General features: G+C 35.4%; 1 protein-coding gene across 1 annotated transcript; it reads left to right on the forward strand.

The window, feature by feature from the left end:
• The first annotated feature begins 3,666 nt into the window (after positions 1–3,666).
• Positions 3,667–18,518, forward strand: LOC144256431 (uncharacterized). Its single transcript, XM_077801487.1, has 5 exons — positions 3,667–3,678; positions 5,322–5,428; positions 5,544–6,373; positions 9,682–9,870; positions 16,310–18,518. Exons 1-3 carry the CDS (start codon positions 3,667–3,669, stop codon positions 6,274–6,276), a joined length of 852 nt encoding a protein of 283 aa, XP_077657613.1. The 3' UTR covers positions 6,277–6,373; positions 9,682–9,870; positions 16,310–18,518.
• The last annotated feature ends 5,301 nt before the right edge of the window (positions 18,519–23,819 follow it).

The following is a 23,819-nucleotide window of genomic DNA, read 5'->3' on the forward strand; positions in this document are numbered from 1 at the left end:
TTCCACAGAATCGTCTCCATAATTTTCACTCATTTTTCAAGCTATGAAACTTACAATGAACACATTTTCCTGTGTGCTGAGTCAGTTTTAAATGATACAATTACTTCATCAAAAAACAAACAGGCACTTAGCAAGCAGTCTCTCCCAGACTGAATCTGCCTTAGAATCTTTGGGACCCAAAGGCACATTTGTTCTCAAACACACACCAAAAGATAACCTACTAAATTGTGAAGAGCTTATAAAATACATAAGATAATTTTCCTGTATATTCATTATATTTGTTTTCTTAAAACCACCATCCATATTCCTGACCAATGTTCATATTTTAGCATACTGAGGTCCTAAACCCATTTTATCATACTCTAACTACTTTACAATTGGGGCTTCCCAAGATATATTATACCCTAATTTATATTTAATAATTCATGCTAAGGCTTTTTCCTATAATATTGACAATTTTCATCAAAACAATATTCAAAAATATGAAAAGACCACAACCCTCCTCATACTCAATTGCAACATCATCACCAGAAGGAAAAGTCTTTCAACCATTTCTGCTTTTAGTAGTTTCTGCTTGTGGATAGCCAAAAAAAAAAAAAAAAAAAAGTGAAATTACTAATTATTTCTTTATTTTTATTTCTATGTGATTTTCTATCTGCCACCAATGTAAAAAGAGGTTATATCTCTTACTGGAGTGCTTCTCTCAACAACTGTATAATTTTGATATTATTTTTAGTTTTGTTGTTTGTAATTTAGAAATAATCAATTTATATTTATGCCTTTTAAATAATTTGGTGTTGTTTTGTTTGTGTCCTGGGGATTGAACCGAGCTGCACTTTACTACTAAGCTACATCCCCAGCCCTTTTTTATTTTTTATTTTGAGAAAAGGTCTCCATAAATCCCCCAAACTGGCCTTGAACTTGTGATCCTCCTGCTTCAGCCTCTTGAGTAGCTGGGATTACAGGCATGCACCACTGGGTCCAAATACATTTCTGTTTTTTTGTCTGATAAATTCTAGTCAGTTTCTTGACACCTCTCTTAGCGCTTAAGGCTGTTCTGGCCTCTATCTGCCTCTTCACTTTTGCTTTCTGCTTTCATCTACCACTTTCCATGAACTAACTACCTTGATTTTGCCTCACTGTGGTTGCAAAGTTTTAGACACATGAGAAAATATTTTTAAAAAATAGTTAAATCATGTTGGGTTAAGTTTTCTATAACTACCCCTGAAACCTACTGATTCTACTGAAAGCCTCCTGCAAGCTGTCCTGCTGGCCTGGAGAGGGAATCTATTGTAGATTTTTATCTATACATTGTCTATCTATATAGAATACTCTCTTTTAAAAGGATGTTTGATATTTTTAACCTGTAATTTCTAGTTATTTAAAATGTATCTCATAAAGCAAAACAAAAAAAAAATGCTAAGATGACATTCTGTACTCTTTGTAAGTCAATATCTTTCGCAAGAGAAGCTATTATTTCAGTACTAGGGATTGGTGCTGGGGATGGAACCCATAACCTTTCATGTACAAGGCAAGCACTCTATCACTAAGCCACATCCCCAGCCCAAGGGTATGACTTTTAAACAAAACTTCAACTTTAAAGAAATAAGTGTAATAAATTTCATCCCTCTAGTACATTTATTTATTTATTTACTTATTTACTTATCTATCTATTTATTTTTCTGTCTCTCTGAGAAAAGTTTTGAGATGTTAAACCTCGTGAATCAGATTTCTATTCCTTGTTGAAGGAGAAAGACAGTGATAGCTTTCATATTGTCTCACTATATGTAAGTTTTGTTCAGTCCATCTTTCCCAGGGTTTATATATGACTCAAAATATGTTATTTATTCATTTATATTTAATCTCATGTAATAAAATATTTTGAATAAATGCATACATGCAAATAGTAAAAAAGTTCATAAAATATTTTAAATAAATGTATATATGCAAATAGTAAAAAATACATAAACAGAATGGAAAGTAATAAGCCAAGACAAATTAAATATTATGTTTATTAGAGGCATTGGCATGTTTCTGTAGTCCCAGCTAATTGGGAGGCTGAGTCAGGAGAGCTGCTTAAGTCTAGAAGTTGGAGACAAACCTGGGTGACATTGGGAGACCCTATCCCTAAAATACATTTATATCTACATCTATATCACAGTGAATATGTGAATATCTTGCTAAATTGAACTGTAAATTTAGTTTTACATTTTCTAATAGTTGAAGTTAAGAAAAAAAGTTATAAAAATTTCATTTTAGTGAAAATAAAATTTTGTAACTCTAAAAGCAATTTTTCTGAGGGGTTGGAACCCAAAATAAAATGGGGAAGGGAGTCAAGTGTGCCCATCACCAGTGTTTTTTGTAATTTTTTATGTTCCTTCTTATGCATATAAAAGATTTTCGCCAGGAATTATATCACACAATGAGGAAACTGAATGGTCAGATTCAAGAAATCAGAAAAATCTAAGATTCATAAAAGAGTTAAAAGGATCTGATGTTGTGGTTCACTAAAGCAATTTTCCTTCATCCATGTCAAAAATAGAAAGAAAAATAGAGCTAATTATTTTTCTATTCTCTATGTAGATATTATTTCATTATTCCTAATAACACCATTTTCAGATGAATGGATTAGATGCAGTGAATTAGAAAGAAATCACATGGAAATCTGATTTGCCTAAAGCACAGAAATTCAGAGGCATTTCAACTATCAGAATCCAGAAACTACAAATCCAGTTGTTTGTTATACTTATTGATGAAGCAATCTTAAGATAATAGTATCTTAAATACAAAAATACAGAGAAAATAATATTGTGATTAGTCATATTACCACAGATCACGTGAAGCAACTTAGACTGTATGTTTATATATCAAAAATATCAACAAATGCTAAGACTAACTCCAAAGTAAAAAATGTTCTTCAGTAAACCTTTAAATATGTGCCAAACCCAACAACTCTCTTCTGGAGCTACAACTCTGGTGTTCCATACTGGACAACTGAGAAGGAAGTCACAGATAAAAAAAAAATTGAAAATATCACTTAGTAAATAAAACATCACTATAGTGGAGTCATGAGCATAACTCAGACAACTGAGAAAATATTTATCCCCTGCAATAAAAGGGTGTGGACTTGTCAATATCAGGAAATTATCAAATACTCTGATTTAAATCTACTTACTAAATGATGAATAGTAGATTTCTATTGATCAATCTTCCTACAGTTTTCACTCATAAAATGAAATGTACAAATGACAAGTACTGGTTCAATTAAATTCAGTAAATTTCATGTTATTGTTACCATATTTACATTTGTTTGAAGCAATAATTAAATTTCTGTGCTAGCTGGCAAGTTTGGGAATAAAGTAAACAAATTATACTTTAATACATGGAAATATATCTAAAAATACTTTTCTCTTTGAAAATTAATCACAAAACCCATAGTGAATCCCTAACAAGTGCTGTGAAATATTAAATTCAATACTTGATTATATGAGTATCAATTTGACCTAGCTATTAATAACTGCCATGTATAACTATGGAAATTTAGCAGAAATAGGATACATTAATTTATTTATATGTATACACTGAAATTTTCATATATTTTAAACAGTATATATAGAAGAGTATTAAGTTGAACATTACTACATCTTGTTTTTCAGAAATATGTCAATGGTAACAACGGTAAACAAAATTTCTCATATTTTCCCATCCAGAATTCTTTCCTAAGTACTTTTGTCTTCTAGCCTAATACCCTCTGTATTAAAAAAGATAGAAAAAATATTGTAAGTACTGCATTTTTGTTGTTGTTGTTGTTTGTTTTGTTGTTTTAGTAATGGCTCTCACTGGGTTGCTCAGGCTGGCCTCCTGAGATCAAGGAATCTTCCTGCCTCAGCCTTCCAAGTAGCTGGGACTATAGGAATGCATCATAGGACCCAGATGAAATATTGCTTTGCTCTAGAATATTAAGACAGAGGTTTTGTTTACATCTATTTTGAGAGGAAAAACTGATGGGCTCAAAATTTTTCAGATTGAAAAACTGTACCAAGGAAATATTATTAGGCTGCTAGTAGGTGAGTATCTTTATAGAAAATTAGAGAATAGTAACATATTTAATATTGCTTTTCACTTGGCACAATATTTTACAGAAAACATAGAACTTAACAAAAGCTATCTTGTTTGGCTCTCACTTGCCCAATGAAGCAGGCAAAGCCCAGTATACTAGCTTCTTATTAGGTAATTAGTCATTAAAAATTTGCTCAAAGTCAATCCAGGACTTATGCATCTTTTGACAAAACTCAGTCTTGGGCTTCATGCTATTCCCTGAAGCAAATGTGGTAAGGCACAGTGGGTTTCAACCATGAAAGCAATATGTTATATAGTAATTTCCTCTTTGAAAATGGTAATATAGTAATTTTCCTTTTATATCTTTTCCTCTTTGGTTCACTGTACAGAGGATCTTTTTAAAAAATGAGATTGGTCATCAAAGAAATTTATGCAGAAGGATCGTGTCACATGTGCACAAAAAAAATTTATGTGAAGTTCATTGCCAGAAGAAATAAACTGATCATGACAATTTGAAGCATACAAATAAGTGTAATTTTATTTTTAAAATATGCAAATATTTGTTACCAAAAAACTGCTGTCATCATGGTGTAGTCTTTCAATAAAGAACTTAATAAAGTTTATTAACTTCATATAAACAACTGAGTAATACTATTCAAGTCAAATTAGAAAATACTACGGAGTGCTGATTAATGACAAGGTCCTGTGATCAAGAGCTGCAGTCACTTATAGCCAGCACTTTACTCAAGTCTTGGTAGATAAATAGATAATCATATATATCATCTATATCTATATTCTTTCATCTCCATTAAAGATAGTTCCTGTGACTTTATTATAGAAATAAAGTCCACGATAAAAATAATTCAGATACAGAACTCATGAACTCATATTTTCATTCTTGAATGCAATTTTCTTTCAGGTAAAAAAAAAAAAAAAAAAAGAAAGAAAGAAAGAAAAAAGAAACATTGCAGTGGCAACAGTAACATTCTGCGTTTTGGAGCAGGACAGAAACTAACCTTTTTCAGATACCGGGTGTTCTGTCAGATGTATTAAGACTACAAATGCTTGGGACTGGCCTGCACCTGGTTTAAAGTAGTGTTCTAAAAGGAAAAGCCTTAACTTGAATATTTAATAGTGCTAGGACGGATTGTGCAGCTTTCTTTTATGCACTTTCCCCAGAAAAGTGTGGGTGTGGATTTTGATGACCTACAAAAGTAGTGTGTTTCCATTTACATCAACTCCTTATAATAATCGCAATTTAGACACCAGACCTCGCTCCCACAGACTGTCTCTCCACTTTGCGACCCAGCTGCCGCTCGACTTGTCGCTCTGGGCGCCAGGATCGAGTCCCACCTCTGGGCTGTGAGCGGTTTGTTCCTAGTGGATCAGGGCGGGTGTGTTGCCGGAGTCGCGTTCTATTGGCTGCACTCTCGGGGACTGGCCGGGCTTCCCAACACTTGATTGGACAGAACTGCCCCCTGTAGGCCGAGATCATTGGAGGGCGCTAGAGCCAAGGGGCGGAGCAGGTTCCCCAGGATTCTTGACCGAGCGCGCCCGTCCGCGGAGCCGGGCACTGGGTGCCGGACCAGGCTGCGAGGGCGGCCGCGAAGGGAGGGTCTCGGCGCCGACCGGGTCTTGGAGAGGGAGTGCGGAGCTAGACTGGTCGCAGGCCAGTCTTCGTTTTTCCTCGGCGGCCACCGCTCCGAGACAGCATCTGTCAACACTCCTCCCTGCTCCTCCGCCAGCTGGGCCATGCTTCGCCGGTGGCCGCCGAGGGGACGCGGGACCCGGCGTGGTGAGCCCATCAGCTGTCAGGCGAGCGGCGGAGCTGCCCAAGGACGGCTAGAGACACACAAAGAACGCAGTGGGCGGCGACGGCGAAAAGGGGCGGCAAATTTGGGACCGCAACTCCTCACTGCTCTTGCTCCTGCCACTGCCGCTGGGTCTTGGTCCGAAGCTGCGGAGACAATGCGCTGGGCTTGGCCCCGCGCGCCTCAGAGTACCGGGCGCCCGCGTTCCCTCGGCCCCAAACTGACGGTCTCTCGGCTCGCCCAGCCCCCTCCCGGGGAAGGGGCGCCCCCTCGCTCCGGCGGCGGGCGAAGGAAGTCGGTCCGCGGCCGCCGAGCTCGGCAACTTGCGAGCCGGGAAAAGTTTGCGGCGCCTCCGCGGGGCGGCGCGGCGCGGCCCGCCCCTCGCGTCCGCGGTCACCGCCGGTGACTTTCTAGACTCGTCGTCAGCCAGGGCCGCGGCGCGGTCGGCGGGGACTGCGGGGAGGGCCGGAGTTCGTCCGAGGGCTCCCCAGACCCGGCTGAGGGTGAGTCGGTTTTGAAGAGCGATGGGCTCAAGTGGTTGGGGCGCCTGGCTAGGGAGAAGGCGTGGAGGGAGCCTTTAATACTTTTTGGAGCAGGCGGGGAGAACAAATAAAAGTGCCGTCGCTGGAGAGGCACTGACATGCCACTGACTTGCGAACCGTATCCGTGGGAACCTTTCAGGGGCGGGGGCTGCCAAGAGCCTGTGCAAGGAGGGGGGCAAGCGGAAAGGTTAGAAGGTCGGCAAGCAACCCTGCCTGTAACTGGCTCTGCTTGACCTTGGACAAACGATTGAACCACTTAGGTCTCCTAGTATATGATATATGGGGCCACAGCTACATGATCTGTGGTGCCCGTTTTTAAAATTAATCTTAATTTGAGATTTTTCTGTGCTTCAACGAGGTGCAGGAGTTATGAAGCGGTAGGCCAGGATATATTTACGTGCGCCTGGTTCACCTTTCAGCCTACTAATAATATAAAACTTTTAAGTTTGATATTTAAAAACACTAATACTTATAGGTTTTCTTCCGGGAAAAATAAGTTACCCGGAATTGCTTGTTTTATGATTTGTAAGACTGATCTACTTTGCTGCGCCATTTGGAATCCTGGGGGCTAGGATGGACACAGAGAGTCAAGAGTTAGGTGAAGTGGCAGGTGCCCCCAGCAAGTCCTTCTGGACTCAGTTTAGAGGGAGAACAAGTCATTTTTTATGCAAGGAAGAGAGTAAACAGGGCAGGTGCTTGTGTTTGTCGCTGTAGTTTCTGTATTGCTTATTTCTACTGAAAACTTTTGTTGGGAGATGGGGGCTCTTCTGACAAAGAAGAAAAAGAAAATGTTACTTGTAACCAAAGTATATGGTAAAGTAATTTAAATCTTCCTTACAGGAACTGTAACACAAAATACAAGTACATCTTGATCTAATTTTAATGAAGGATTGAAAATAGCTACTGTGTTCAGTATCACTGACGCCTAGACAGCGCACTTACATAATCTTTGTTGAGATGTGTTAGTGGCATGTATAATTTTGATAAATAATTAATGTTAAAGGTTTGGTCTGACATTAGTTATTGAAATATTGTCAATGCAGATTGACTTGAAAAACAATGAAATGTTAACTTTTGGTTATCATGATAACCTACATTTATTTTTCATAAGAAAGTCAAGTCAAACATTTTCCATGAACAAAATTCTCTCAAATATTGCATGTACACTTTGCTAGGAGTTTATGCAAAAGAAGTTATTTTGTTCACTATAAGACAAAGTCCCCTAGTTTTCTCACCATTCATGAAAGTGCCTTTTACATGTCAAGTGCTCCACTGGATGGTTTCTCCCTTGATGGAGCTTATAGTAACAGTAGTTGATTTTTTAAAATATAGATTTGCATTAAGGTATTCAACAACTATTTGCTGAGTAAAATACCTAATGCTCAGATAAAAATAATTAGAAATCTGTCTTACCTGTCCTTAAAGAGAATTATCATCATGCTTTACTGCAGAGAAAGAAGTTATCAAAGGAAGAATTTACAGAAAAACTGAGCTTAATTCTAGAATGCATCCCCAAAATTTATAGCTTAAAATAGGGGTTTGCATTTTGAAAGAAAGAAATTGGTAGGGTTTCTATGAGAAAGATTAGCAATATTGATTTAAGATAATATATTTCATGACTTAATTTTGTTTGAAGAACATGAGTCTTTGAAAGATTTGTTTCTTAAGTAATGAGTGGCTGTTTGCATTATGGTTGAATGTCTAATTAAATGTCCTAATCATAACCATAATACTTTGCTCGAGTACTGTTCAACTTTTAAACTTGTTTTAAAAATAGCATGAATGAAATCTTTCGATTCATTGTCTGAAGGGAAGTGCTCCTTTTGAAATCAAATAAATCTGCACTAAGAACTATCTCCAACCTTACACCAAATATAAATTAAGCACTGGAAGTAGCATTTAGTCATGGTCTTCACTCTGGACAAGTACTGTGTATAGGAGAGATGCAAGGTGTACCATAGTGAGATATGCTGTTATTTTTGAAGGGCTGGTATAAAAGTCCATTTGGTGACATCAGGGGAATACAAAGGTCTTTTATATATTTATAGACCTGGAAACTTCTCAAAAGCAGAGTAGCTTTATTTAAAAGTGATCTCTCATCCTAGAAACTAGCATTGATATTTGAACAAGTTTTCTTTATAGAGTTTGTGTTCTCCACTCATATTTGCTAATTGGTCAGCCTTGTAAATGGTTGGAGCAATGTATTTCAGGGCGTTGGTCCTTAGAACTTTATCAAAATCACCTGTAGAACTAGCAAAACATCAGATTCTTGGGTACCTTCCACACTTACAGAATCAGAATGTCTGTGAGGAGAATCTAACTGTATTCTTAAGCTTCTTCCAAAGTGAGAGTTAATCACTAAATTTTAAGAATGAGCATTACGATTTTCTTGCCAGTGTTGTAATGGCAAGTGTTGAAAAAGCTCCCCAGATGCTCACTGCTCTGATCACTGCCTTATGGTACCAGACCTGTTGGTTCATCTTTTATTTGAGCCCTGTGGCCAGAAAGCCCCCGCCCCGCCATGAACCACCTCTGCAGGTAAATGAAAATAAAAGCTACAAACACAGTTCAGACTGGTATTGCACAAGGCTGAAGACTAGAGTTCACAGACACCTCCTACTAGTACATTATTTGCTCTATTCTCCCCAGCCTGTGGGTGATTTGTGGGAGGGGCAATCCCAGGCTCTTTCCCCTTTTCAACTGGGTAGATAAGGTTTCAAGCAAATGATTGAGAATGAGTCCTAAGGTACAGAAGGTCTGAGAGGGAACAGAAAAGAATACTGGATGGATAGCTGTCTCTTCAATGCTAATTTGAAGATTTTGTTCCTGAAGCTGATAATTTGGCAGTCAAGTGTTTGTCACCCAATCTCTCTGCCTTCTATTGTCAAATCTTGTATCTGCAACCTCATATAAGCACTCCTGTAAGCTCTGTATCCATAAAATCCCCAACACATATGTCAGAATTTGTTTATTGGGAAAAAATGGAAAGAGTGTAGGAGAGATGTTCAAAGAATAGGGTGAGGAATCTGCCAGACTTACTTCCAAACCTAGCTTTGACATTATTGCTTCAGTGGCCTTGAGCTGCATGCATCCTTGACCCCCTAAGCTTCAGTGTCCTTACTTTGGAAAAGAGGATAATAGTACCAGCCTCAAAGGAGTGGAAATTATAAGATTTTTAAAGTATCATCAGCTAATAATTGCCATGCAGTAATACTTGATATATGTAGCTTTTAACTTATTATGGTAACTTTTAAAATTTTCTTTTTTAGCTCGGGAGTGTTGATGTAGAAGACAGAAAAGAAGGCAACACTGGAGGAGATAAGTAGCTCTGGACACAATGGAAAAGCACATTACTAAATAATAATTGTTGAGCAGAGGGAAAAGGGATAGGAGAAAGATGTGGACTGTATGTGGTGCCAGCTAATAATTCGGTTTCATCATGTCACTTCCTGGCTCAGGTGGAGTCTCCTCTATCCTCTTCCCTTTTTGCACCACCTTACTTAACATTTAATTATATTCTTTCCTTAATCAATTTGTCTGATTATGTGATCTGTCTTAAAGTTTTAATCCTGGTTTTGCATTTAATTATCAGTGGTCCTTTACTTTTCAGAGGCCTAAGAATGGCAGCTATCTCCTCCCTTGTGATCTAGCTTTTGGAATCATTGAGGTTAAGAGATTTCTATCTGTAATTCTGTAGGAATGGTTCCAGAATTTAATCCTAGATTTGCTTTTTTTTGAGAATTTGCCACCAAAACCTAGGAACGTGGTTAGAGAGGCCCCTGTCCCCTGGTAGTTCTAACTTAAATTTCTTGAGCAATTCATATTTGTTAGTGTACTTTCTTTCCCATCAGCTTATTTGTTTCTTACAGCACCCCAGTACTTCCTAGGAGGGACCCCAATCTTTTTCTTTACCTCTCTTCTCTCTTGCACATGTATTCCTAGGCTAGTCTTTGCTTTTATTATTTTAGGTTTTCTAAATTTAAAATCCTCTAATGAAATTGAATATCTCCTGCCTGGTTTATAGGGTGACATTAAAAAAAAAAAAAAAAAAAAAAAAAAAAAAAAAAAAAAAAACAGAGTCCCATTCTAATCTAACATTATCTTTCCATAATTTTAGGAACAACCATGGTAGCTTAGTTCATTAGTGATGTTTCCTTTTGAACTATTGGTTTCTACTTTTATTCTTCCATTTCTGATACCTTCTTGGAAAATCATTAACATATTGAGGATATGCGCTTCCTCTGAATTCTTATAGTAGTCACAACTGTTGGGTCAGTTATAACCTAGTCATAAAGTCCTAATGGAAGTGTGTGTGTGTGTGTGTGTGTGTGTGTGTGTGTGTGTTTATGTGTTTATATTTACTGGAAGAAAAGTTTCTGCCAAGGAGCTGTAAGAGTCAAGTCAAGTTGTTCTACATTTCCCTATCTTGTTAATGGAGTGGATTGGGCCAAATGACATTGATATGCCTTTCTCATTCTGAGGATCTATGATAATTTGACCTTCTTTAGGGGAGAAGAAATTGGAGATCTTGCTGTGTTCTTGGATGAAAATATCAATACAAGCATTTAGTACCTTCAGGACCTGTTTAGTCCCACAGATTTCTATTTTCAATTGGCATATACCTTTTCTAAGAAGCTTTTCAACCACAAGAATTCAGAAAAGATTACTTGGGGATAGATTATATACCAGATGATATGTATTGGGGACAAAAATGCATTATCCTTAGGATTGATAGAAAAAATAGATTCATGTACTGTATAAACTTAGTCTTGAGAATTTATAATTTACACTTATTTCTTAGTATTCATGGTGGATAGGTTCCAGGATCCACTTTCCTACAGATACCAAAATATGTGAATATTCAAGTTGTTTATATAAAATGGTGTAGTATTATTTGCATTTAACCTACATATATCATCCTGGATACTTTAAATCATCTCTAGGTTACTTGTAATATTTACTGCAATGTAAATAGTTATTTTACTGTATTGTTTAGGTAATATTGACATACAAATGCTACATATGTTCAATAACAATTTTTACATACATATTTTAATCCACCTTTAATTGAATCTCAATATAAAAGCCAACTTTGTGTTTCATTTTCATTGAGTAATGCTATATAGTAACAAAGTTGTGTTTTTTTTAATTATTGCATAACTTGAAAAACATTAAGATATTCAAAACTCTAGAATAGATGCCAGGTGACTTTTTATTGTAAGCTGGTTGGTAAAATATTATAAGCCTGCATATATATGTACATATATCACATGCACATTATACTTAAATTAAGAAGGATACCCTTAAATTATGAGATGCTATTTTACATTGACCAGACTTTAAGAATATCTCTTTAAAGTGTGTTGACATTTAATTGACCTTTGAAGGTTCATTCTGTTAATCATACTCAAAGTGCTAAAGCTATGGTTGACTGCTCTGGTGTTTTTATATTCAGTCGTGCTTAGCATATAAATTCTTCAGCATAATTTCAACTTATTTAGCAAAAGTTTCCTTTCTTTGAAAATGTGAGTTGCCTTGTATTTTTTGAGTCTTTTTTTTTTTTTTTTTTTTTTTAATTTGCTTCAGGCCAAGTTAGAGGTCTGAATTGAAATGTTTTCTTGTCATTAGTTGTATGGGGTGTGGCTTCTTAATACACAAGTAATGGAAATTTCTTCTCTAAATGAAAAGTACTTTTATTCCTGCAAAAGTTAGAACTCTTCAAAGTACAATTCTGAAATTTAGAGAAGTGTAATACTTCAAAATATATATATATACTTTTTTAACATAAACTTTTATAAATCAGTTCTATTGGTGTAGATTAAAAGTATCAGTGCTAATACTTTTTTTATTAAACAAGAATTCACAGGAACTATCTTCATGAAAAACTATAATTCTTGAATGATTGTGAGTAGAATTTTGCTATAACTGAAGAATTACAAAAAAAGTCAAATATGAATATATTTTTTAAAAAATATTTTATTACTATCACTAAGAGAATGTAAGATTTCTTGGTCTTGTATTTATGAAATCAGCATTTGTTTGGAAGTAATTTTTAATATGGTTAGCTAATTTTTTTCCTTTTCTTTCTCTTTCTTTCTTTCTTTCTTTTTTTTTTTTTTTTTGGTATTGGAGATGGAATGCAGGGGTGCTATAGCATTATACCATTGAACTACATCCAGTGTTGTTTTTTGTATTTTGTTTTTTCTGAAATAGGGCCTTACTAAAGTTGCTAAGGCTGGTCTTAAACTTGTGATCCTTGCCTCAGTTTCTAAAGTTGCTGGGGTTATAGACATGTGCCCCTGCTCCAAGCCTTGTTAAATTCTGACAGAAAAATAAAAACATGTATTTACTATTTCTTAGTAATTTACTTTTGGCACTTTAGACATTTTTTGAATATTTTTTCTACCTTAAAAATGGTTATTAAATAGGAGATTAAAGTTTAAACTAGTTTTCATTTTCATGATGTAATTTTCTACTGTACAAATATGTAGTTCCAATTTGAAATGCACTGTTTCCTTTTTATAAGTTTTAATTATATTATTATATATCACATTATATTATTTATATATTCACATATTACAAGCAGGGTAAACAGTCCAGTTGTCATGAAACTGACCTTATTTTCTCACCATCTCTTTTACTATTCCTTACTTTATCCTGTTCTTTTTGTTTCATAGTGCCCATGTGCAAATGAAAAATGCATCATTTTTTCTTAATCAAATAAATGTTTTACTTCAGATACTTTTTTTAAAAAATGGACTGTGCAGTGAAACATCTTAAATAATATTATCTTAATAAGGCCTAAAGAATGCAAACCATTGCAATACTGAATAGTCAGGTACAAGATGCCCCAGACTAAGGGTGAAGTCTCATACTTTCATTTTGTAAGGTGTTGTTTCAGCAGATAGACTTATTTCTTCTGTAATAATTAGTGTCTTGGGATCAGAATTGACTAAATATACAACTTTAAGATAAAGCCTCATTTCTTCAGAAATCTTTCTCAATTCCTAGTAAGTCTTTTGGATAGATGGCACACTAACAAAATCAGTATATTTGCTATTATTTTATTGTTTGAGGCCTGTTTTTGCCATTATGAAGACCTTCCTGTCATTTGGATCTGGATACATGTATTCAAAGATGATTTATTTTCATTTTATTTAACAAATTCTTATATTTTGTGTAACAAATACTGTTTTAAATACTTTACATATATTAGTTTATATAATCCTCTTAACTTTATACTAACACATAGCTTCATTTTACAATTGAGAAAACTAAGGTACAGAGTTTTATCTTGTGGTAGGGCCTTAAGTTGGGGGAGACTACTGAGGGTCGGTCAAGAAGATAACTTAATAGTAGTGCTAAGAAGCAAAAGAAAGATATGCAGGAGTTGGGGGAAGATGAGTCTGTTTAGGAAGGAGTAAGGATTCAGCTGGACCTAGTCTTAAAGAGAGGCATGTCATCCTTACTCAATTTTAAGTCTTTGGGCTCTAGAAGCAAAGGACAAACTTAGAAAGAGGAGCTGCTCCTCAGGTTTCAGCTGCCTGTTCAGCCTGGCAGGTGGATTGTACTAGCTCATGTGATTCTTATAGGGCTGCACCAACCGTTATGTCTTACCTCCTAGCATTTCTTGGCTGACTCAGGGCCATATTGTCCCTGAAGGGTTTAACTTTTCCCTCAGCTGGGAATTTGGGCATTGCAAATCACTGTAGAAATTTTTTCCCCAGCCTTTACTTCAGCCCACTGCAGCCCCTTCCTTGTACTATGCATATTCCATTGAAATATTTTTCAGTAGGGTCTATGCATCTGTATTTTATGAAATTCAGAGATTGATGTTAAGCAACAAAATTAAAGGTCAAATCCATCTTTTTTGTTGGAATTGGAGAGCAGTTAAATCAGACAATATGGAAATATGTAGTAAAAAGTAGAAATATGGAGGAAAAAAAAAGAGAGACAATATAGAAAAGAAGAGATAAATTGGGATGGGGAAGGATGGTGAAAAAATGGAGAGAATTGCTGATTTGCTTCACACCCACACCTCCTCCCTGAATTCACAGTAACAGCAGCAGTGTCACTCTCTTTTCCCTGACGTGTGTTTTACCAGGGAGTTGAGCATCGTGGGAGTGGAAAATTTTCCTCTTCTGCATTTTGAAACTTGGGTGTGCTGCTTTAAGATGCCACTGGTATCTCAGTAATGTTTGTTTGTACTGGATATTATCTCTGTAGCCTTTGTGGATGGGGCTTATAACACAAACAATACTGTTAACAGAACTGCAGGTACTCGATTGCTATGTTTATTTTATTAGTTAAAAAACTGCCAGAGCCGTAGGACTTCTGAGCACATTTAGAAAATACCAGAGGCAATTTTAAGAACAACTTTAGAAAGAAAGAAACAAATAAAAGGAAAAGTTAAGGCTTGCATGCTTTAGAATACTAACCGCCATGATAGATTTTGCCCCAATGATTCTAAATTAGGATAGTTCATTTTAAAAAGTTAAGTGTAAAGTATACTTCATGTAGTATAGAATAAGTCCCCTTTTCTTAATAGATAATCTAGCAGAAATATAAGTGTACTGCTTTTGTTTCATACAATACAGAACTAAAGTTGGAACAAAAATTCTTTGAGGACTTTTAGTTTCTTTCTTTGCTGCTGTTTAACTCATCTCTCATGACTTTTCTTGGTCAGACACAGGTTCGAAAGAATGTCTTACTTATTTGTGATTATATTGGGAAAGAATAATTGAAAATGACCCTTACAGAAAATCCATGATACATGATCATCTTACTCTTAAACTTTGTAATAATTCATATTATGGCCCCCCTTTTTATAAGAAGGGAAGTATCCCTTTTTATCATGTTATCTGTAGAAAAGGTAATTATTTATTAGCATTTATGAAAAGCATTCTGTTTAAATAACAGAATGTCAAGCTAATCTAAATGGCAAAAGTGTCTATTTGGATAAATTCATTTATTTTTAAATAGTAGTTCATTCCCCAGATAGAGAAACATGATCCTATCAGGTTTGTTTAGAACCCCATCCATGAAACAAAGTAAATTAAAGATTTTTTTCTGATACTTGTATGGCAGTAACATACTGTTCACACATTTGAGGAATCACTAATAAATTACCTTTAGGAAATAGAAAAGAGGAAAAGGAGTTTTCCTTTTTTACTTTTATTTTTGCTTAACCTACTTTTTCCCCACTTCATCATCCTTTTGTATTTTATGGAAATATTCTTTTTGCTCTACTGTTCTCCCCATTTGAGCATCCTAGATTGCCACCACACCAAGATTTTCTGCTTTAAGGCAGAAATGGAACCTGGGCCTAGAGCTAGGTGGAAATGATTCCATACTTTCTCAGACACTCTGTCCTCCTTAGAAGCAAGAGAAACAAAACAGAAATTGGTGGTTTGTTGCTGTTGCTTCTGCAGTTGCCCTGTTTGACCTGAGTTTTTTTTTTTTTTTTACCTCTGTTCTTAATGTTTAACTATGTGTGGTCTTACTGTATTTCATCATTATCTCTAGTGATTCACATTTATCACAAACCTGCTGTGAGTACATATTAATTAGGTGAATAAAGTAGAATGCAATCAATCATCACATGGGTTTTAAAATTACTATTCTTTGAAAGGAAGGGTGTTTTTTATAGGTTTATGTTTCTTTTGTTGAAAATCTATAAATTCTTATTTGAGCAACTGATAGTCCAAAACACTTTAAGTCAAATATTAACTTGCAGTAACTGCTGATTTTGACGTTAGTGAGCTATTTTAAATTAAGTTACCCATTCTCGTGGGAAATGGTATAGAAATCTTGCAACCTGATTTGGTTGGACTCTGAGTAAAATTTTCATTGTCACTGTTTTCTGTATGCTTTCTTCCTGTTTGCCTCTGGTATAAGCTATATGAGCCTCTTTGCCGCTTATAACCCAGTCCCCACACCATGCAGTATTGGAGACAAGTAAGTTCTTCTGCAGAAAGCTTTATAAGTCTGGTGCTAACTACTGTGTCTGTAAATATACTCTCAAACAATTTTGTAGTCCCACTATTTTTAAAAATGTGTGGGTGTGGGAAGTGATGTTGAATGAGTTCAGGGTAATTGGTGGTTCTTTATATTAAGGAAAATCACACTAGTTAGAAGTCTGCTTCCATAATTTGTGTATGTTTAATTTTTTAAAACTTCTAGCCCTCCCTCACTGAAGTTTCCACTCTACCTCATAAATTTAAGCAATGAAGAGTCAAAGCATTTTATAACTAGAAGGATTTTATAGAGAATGTTATGAACCCTCTCATTATAGTTAAGGAGATTGATGTCCAGTAAAGTTAAATGAGATCATGTAGCTTGTTTAGTACGTTTCTATTAATAGACACTGTTCTGATTAATCTGTCCTAGCAGGTAATAATAAGGAAATAATAAGGAAACATAGCTAACAGGCCTATAGTACTTTCTCATATATACCTGTATCACTTCTCAGGAGTGCTCTATGAGGTATAGGTATCGTAGTTTCCACTCCTAGAGAAAGCAGGCTCATGCTCTGGGGGAGGGAGGGGGAGGTTATAGACCTGTCTATTACTGACATCTATCAGAAGGGCTCAGTTTTCTTGTTTTCCCATCTTGGCAGACCATCTTGGCCGAATCATAGCCTATCTCAGGACAGTTCCCAAGACCACAGGATGGAGAAATCTTGTCTTCATATGTTGGCTCTGGCTCTTACCTGGGACCAATTATTAACTTCTCTGCCTATTTCATAACTTTTTTTTTAAAGGGGGAAAAAAGTACATTTTTAGAGAACTATAAGCTCTTAAATTTTTCAAAATAAAGATGCCATATAATTGTAAAAGGTGTGTTTAAAAAATCTCCTTACCAGCATTTTAACAATTCAGCCAATATATGAGCATCCACTATATCCCAAGCACATTGAGGGTCCCAGTAGCAATTAAAACAAAATTGTGACCTGGACAGAAAAGGCTTATGCAATCTTCCCTCTTTTTAGATTTATTCACGTAGAGAACTATTCACAAGAAATGTCTTGCTTTTGTCTATGTTGCTCTTGAGGAATGAAAGTATTATTTCTTACGTCTGAAATGAGTCAACATTTTTAATACTTTGTATTAAAGTATCCATATTAGAGAAAATTTGTAAGATACTTTAATATAGTAACGATTATATCACTTTTTTCTTGGATTTTCTTTAACCTGATGAAATATCTAAAGTTCTCAGTTATCCCATAGCTTTGAAAACATATTTTAATGATTATGTAATTTCAAAGTGATTCAGTTTCTAAGTATGTCAACCTGACTTTTTATGCCAATTTATTATTAATATTATATTATACAAAATGGTTAATAAAAAGATTCTAAATTAACTTTGACTTTATAAATGCTTTCTAAAATAAAAAATGAATTAAGTTGCAGATTCCTTTAACTTGTTGAAAAAGTTGGCAGAAGTATCAACTTTGTACTTTGGACCTGAATTAGAAATTGATGTTTTTCAAATTATGAAATTTATAAACACAATAAATATTTAAGAGGCAGTTTCTGTTATAGAATTGTGCGCCTCTGAAATGATTGTTACTCTGAAGGAATAGTACTAATCATGTCGAATTTTTACTGTTTAGGGAATTATAGCTTTGATTTTTTTAAAAAAAGACCAAGTTTTGAATTCTGCCACATGATTATTACAGTGAAACTCATCCTAAATTTACATAATGTTCCCTCAGAAATGTCTGTTTCAGCAGAACTGGGAGAGTATTTCTTCTGAGAGAGGCTCTTTGTGAGGAAGAAGTCTAATGGAGCCTGAGCAAGGAAGGGTGGAGCTGAGCCAGCAGGTGGTCTGAGGGAGGCTGCCTGGGAACTGCTGACCGTGTAGGCTGGAGGAAAGGGAGGGCGCTGAGGCAGGAGGAGCTGAGTGGAAAGTCCCTTATTAGCCTGAAAGCTATGATGCTCTGACCCTCTGGAATCCCCCTCCCTAGTAGGAATGCCAGCCAAAGTTGGAGAGGACAGGCTCCCAGCAGATCAGGGTGGGTGGAGAAAGTAGGGTGATAACAACCCAAAAGCTCATGATAAAGTTTGAGAGCTCCTGTTTGGGAAAACTTGGCCTAGATAGTAAATCAGTACTATTTTAAAGGAGAGCTTGGCAGTGAATAATGGTCTTTTCTACTCTTAATTTTTTGGTTAACTTTTATATTCAATTTACAATGAACTATTATTGATTATCTCATATTTATTCATACCCATGAAGTCTTCTTGCACCACAAATGATCCAGAAAGACTTAAAATAAACAAAACATCAGAACAAGAGAGTAAGTGATGGGTGTGATTTCTACACTCAATCCTATGATACTGATGACATACCTGTGATGGCAACTGCTTTTTCATGCTGTGACAGGGATGAAATGAAGCCATGCATTGACATTGCTTGACAAACAACAAATACTTAGTTGAGGTTATATTTAAATTAAGACTATATATATACTTACCTATGTACTTTTTAGGGTAATTCTTCATTTTCACTGCCATTTTATCAAAGAATGCTTATTGAACAAAATAATTTTGTTCATTTCTACAGTAGAATAGATTTTTTTTAATATATAACTCTGGAAGCTGTATACTTTCAAGATAATCTTCTCTTCCTAGAATTTCAGATTCTTAATCTTTCATGTGAGCATAAGCCGTGAGAAATTGTTCTCAGGGAATTCCTGTACCCTCTATCCATTTTCACAAGACAAGGACCAGGTAGGTCTTTATTTGTATTACTTATAAATAAAAGCTAACAAAAGACTGCTTATTAGCAAGAAGTATATTGAGAATTAGAAGCCCTTGAACTAGGTTAAAAACAATGAGGACTGCTAAGTGTAAAAGAATAAATTAGAGAAGACAAAGATTAATTTTAAAGTGTGGATTTTTTTTTTTTTTTTTTTACATTTAGGTCACTTCCATTTCAGATGAATTCTAGGTATGCATTCTACAAAAGTAAGAGAGACCACTTGTGTTTGTCTTCATGTGTGTTTCAAAAAAAAAAAAAAAAAAGAAAAAAAAAAAAAAGGACAGAGGCTGAATGCCAACACTATTAATGCAATTGCCTGAACTGTAGGGCCTCAAAGAGAGGGAGGCTGGAAGGATGCAGAGCCTGGGCACTATGCCCTGTGCTGACTTGGAATACACCCCTTCCTGGAGCACCACTGCAAAAACTCTGGCCTGAAGACTGGGAGGTTATAAGGACAAGAGAGGAGAGAGGTGAAAGCAGAGAGAGAAGCTTTATTCTCTAGGTGACCAGGGTTACCTATATGCACATTTTCATTTCCATCACTCTCTAAAGGAGAGTACTAGGAGAGAAAGAGATAGACACATAGACATCATAAGCAATGGTAACCTTCACCAACTGCTAAGTGCCTAAAATCTCCATTCAGATATGGGCCATTAAATTTATGTGAATAAATTGTGAATAGTTGGTGTAGGGAGCTTGGGTGCCTAATAACATTTTAAGATATTCTTAAAATGTATATAGCCTGCAGAAAGTACATTATTAAAGAGTCAATTGAAAGGGTCAACATTGAATCACTTAGGTGAGCTAAGAAAATTCTTAAGTTTTTTTTTCTGGGGTTGGTCCCAAACTGTTCCCCACAAGAAGGAATTAAACAATTCTTCAAACAGATATGGGAACGAGTATAAAACTTGACCAGGGTATAGATATCCAGAGCTGTACCTCTTGGGTGGGAAGACTCAGGCAGGGACCTCATCTAACAGAGCTAAAGAAATGGAATGCTCATGGTTTTGAGCTAGACACGTTGTTTTTGGTATTTCCAGAGTTATAAATGACCAAGCATTAAATCTGATGTATTTAACAAAATTCGATCTTATTCTGCCATATTTGTTTTTAACCCATGATTTTGAATAGATTTACTGGTCACATTTTTCATATAGTAATACGATTTTTTCAGTCTTAAGCAAACTTACTTAGTTCAGTCCGTATAGAACAGTGGTTCTCTGCCAGAATGATATAATGGAAGCGTTAGATGACTCATGCAAAATATACAAATTCAGCAGTCTCCTCATCTACTGATTAAGAATTGCAGAATGGTTGTGGTAAGAGAAAATTAAGGTATATGGAGTTCGACGAAGCTGTCTAGATAATCTGTTACGATAGATAGATAGATAGATAGATAGATAGATAGATATAGAGAGAGTGAGATAGAGCTCAGTAACCAAAAAACAAATAGTTTAAACACCTAAATAATACTAAATCTCACCAAAACTAACAAAAGTTTTCAGTATCTATTGGAATAAATATGCTTTAGCTTTTACATAGATACCATCTTGCTTGGATCTTGCTGAAAAAGAAATCTATACATATAGGCCATGAAGTACTATACTGATAACTGGTAAAATGGCCTTCCATTTATGAACTCTTGTGAACTATGATCTTGTGGTCTTCCATGCTTTCTCTGGATAATTTGTTTATTTATTGTTTTGTATGTGGGGGACTGGGGATTGAAACTAGGGGTGCTCTACCATTGAGCTACATTCCCCAGGCCTTTTTATTTTTATTTTGGGACAGGATCTACTGTGTTGCTGAGGCTATCCTCAAACTTGAAATCCTCCTGCCTCAAACTCTCAAATATCTGGGATTACAGGTGTGTGCTACCATGCTTGGCTCTTTAGAAAATGTTTTATGTCTGTTCGTAAACTGCTGAGTGAAAACCTGGATTTTCAAAGTTGTGCTAAGGTTTATCTCGCTACATGTTCATGGAATTATTTGTTATCTAAAGTGATTTGCTTAGTATATACTAAGTCAGTTTCCATTAATCATTTTTAATTTAAAATTATTACTCAAAATTGGTAAGATTCCAAGGCAAGCAGAGGATCTATCACTTTCTACGACCTTTTTTTTTTTTTTTTTTTTTTTTTTTGTGTGTGTGTGTGTGGTGCTGGGGATTGAACCCATGCAAGGCAAGCACTCTACCAACTTAGCTATAGCCCCTGCCCCTGGGGATCTATCACTTTCTGAAAAATTTGTGGAAGTAAAAATATTTTCTTTGTGTAAATGGTAACTGATACACAATTTCCTCGTAGGGTGTAAGTTTGGGGACTTATCTGTTTTAATTAAAGCATACCCTGCCTGTGTATTTGTGGATAACTTAAAAGAAATGGGTATCTTAGTGAGAGTTCATGAGGTTGATAACTGCTGCTGAGTTTGAAGGATTGACTCAAACTCTGGTCAGCAGTGGTATATGAATGCCAAGTACTAAGAATTTCTGGAATGTAGAATTGCACAGCACTGATAAAGTTTGCTTTGTTCCCCTATGTGACTTGACCCATTGAGAAAATGTGGTTCCCTAGGAAGTTTTAATAGTTCAAAGTCCTTAGTTAATAAAGAAAAAGGCCACAACATAATTCAGCTTGTTTTCACCTGCTGCCTCAAAGATTAACTTCCTTCACCTTAATGGGATAGAGTTACCCTTTGCTTTGAGAAAGTAATTTATGGAGCTTTTCACTTTTGTTAATTTCAGTAAGCATGATGCTGCTCCTATTTGTGAGGATTTTGTTTTTGCTCTGGGTTGGTGTCACAAACTCCTAAGTCTTCTGCAACTTAAGAACCTATGGCAACTTCATCTAAAACCAAATCTCGGGGAAAAGCACACCCACTTTTCTGTATCAGCTTAATCTTTCACTGGACTCATAAAGGTTTTAAATTACCTTAGGAAAGTAATGACTGATAGAGCTTAACCTTCAGTTTTCCTCATTTATTTTCATAAGAGAATGGGAGTGGAATTCAAAACATTCAAATTTGGAGTTAATGTGCGTCACTCCGCTGAGAGTGATAAGTTTTGTGTTTTTCCAGTGGGAAACTTTGATACACAATGGGGTACAAGTGTGTTATATACCTCGTTATTCCTTTCTGTTTTTCTTCTGATTGTTGCTTACTCTTTCAAAAATCAGCTGACTGTACAAGTTCTCCCTGGGAGCAGATTTCAGAACAAAAGTGATCTATAAACAGCACGTAAGTCTCTCTTTTTTTGGTCAGAATTTATAACTTTTCCTGTTTTTATTTATAGTCTAAATTCACTTAACTGCAGCTTTTTAATGTTACATGTGCACATTATGCTGTTAAAAGAGTGTAGTTTCTATGTTTGCTTACTTATGCTGTAAGAAGGATTTTTATTACATAATGCATGCTGGAGCCATGTTAAGTAACCTGGTCTCTTGCCTGTTGTTTCTTGTAGACAACAGTAATGGATGAAAGCTATTTGCATATGCGGTCTCAGTGTATCACAACATTTTATAGAAACTTGGTAGATGAATAGAAGATAGTCATGAAGCTTTGTGCTTGTTTTGAATTTGAGACATTTTCTAGAATATTTCTGTTAGGGGCTTTTAAATTTACAAATTGTTGTCTGTATATCTGAGAAACACCTGCTGGGAAGCTTTCTTCAGGTTAACCAAACCAAAAGCTGAAGAAGGCTTATTCCTGTTGACAGTGAGCGACTGTAAACATCCTCGACTGGAAGCTGTGAAGCCACAAACTGGCTTTCAGTCGGATGTTTGCAGCTGCCTACTGCCTCAGACTTCAAGGATCCACTTGAAGAGCAATTATCTTGTTTACTAAAACTGGATACCTTGTTTTCTTTTTGATATATTTTTTAAAAGCTTGGGTAAAAATGGTGCAAATTAAATAACTTTTAATCCTTCTTTGTATATTTTTAAATAGCTTCAAATAGATAGGAGAAGAAATACTCTTGTGTGTATATAGAATATGGTGTGTGTGTCTGTGATTCTTAAAAAGAAAGTATTCCTGAGAGAAATGAAGAAATGTATTATAATTTTTTTTTGTTATTTTAAAAACCAGTATATTAGATAGTATTTTGAAAGTCATTCTAAAAAAGTGTTCTGTTTTATCCTATCTGTCTTTATCTGCAGTTTCAAAGTAGGTGTTTGAGCCATTCACAAAAATTTCTATTAATGAAATATAGATTATTTGAAAAGAGAAAAAAGTAAAGGCCAAATCACTTTCACATTATTTGACTTAAACCTCCTTTATTTCCTTCTTAGTCTTTAAATAATAAAGTATCAGTTAATTGTTTTATTTTTTAGATAGTCAAGTATGTAAAATAAACTAATATTGATTCAACTGATTCTTATTTTAAAAATCTATTTGTTCTTGTTTTCAGCAGAGTAGTTTAGGCCTTGGTTGAGACTTTTTCCTCTCAATTGAACAGTTTATGCAATAACTCACATTGCCTAAAAATAATAAATTCTATCCTAAATATATGAAAGCTGTTTAAGATTGAGAAGCCTATGATGAATCTCTGTAATGAACTTAATTTCTAGTTCATCTGTTTTTGTAAAACTTTATTTTTCTTATGGCAAAATTTTAAAATATGAATATTTATTTGCTTGAATTGTTGAAATTA

The sequence above is a fragment of the Urocitellus parryii genome, chromosome 8 (assembly GCF_045843805.1).
Source record: "Urocitellus parryii isolate mUroPar1 chromosome 8, mUroPar1.hap1, whole genome shotgun sequence".
NCBI lineage: Eukaryota > Metazoa > Chordata > Mammalia > Rodentia > Sciuridae > Urocitellus > Urocitellus parryii.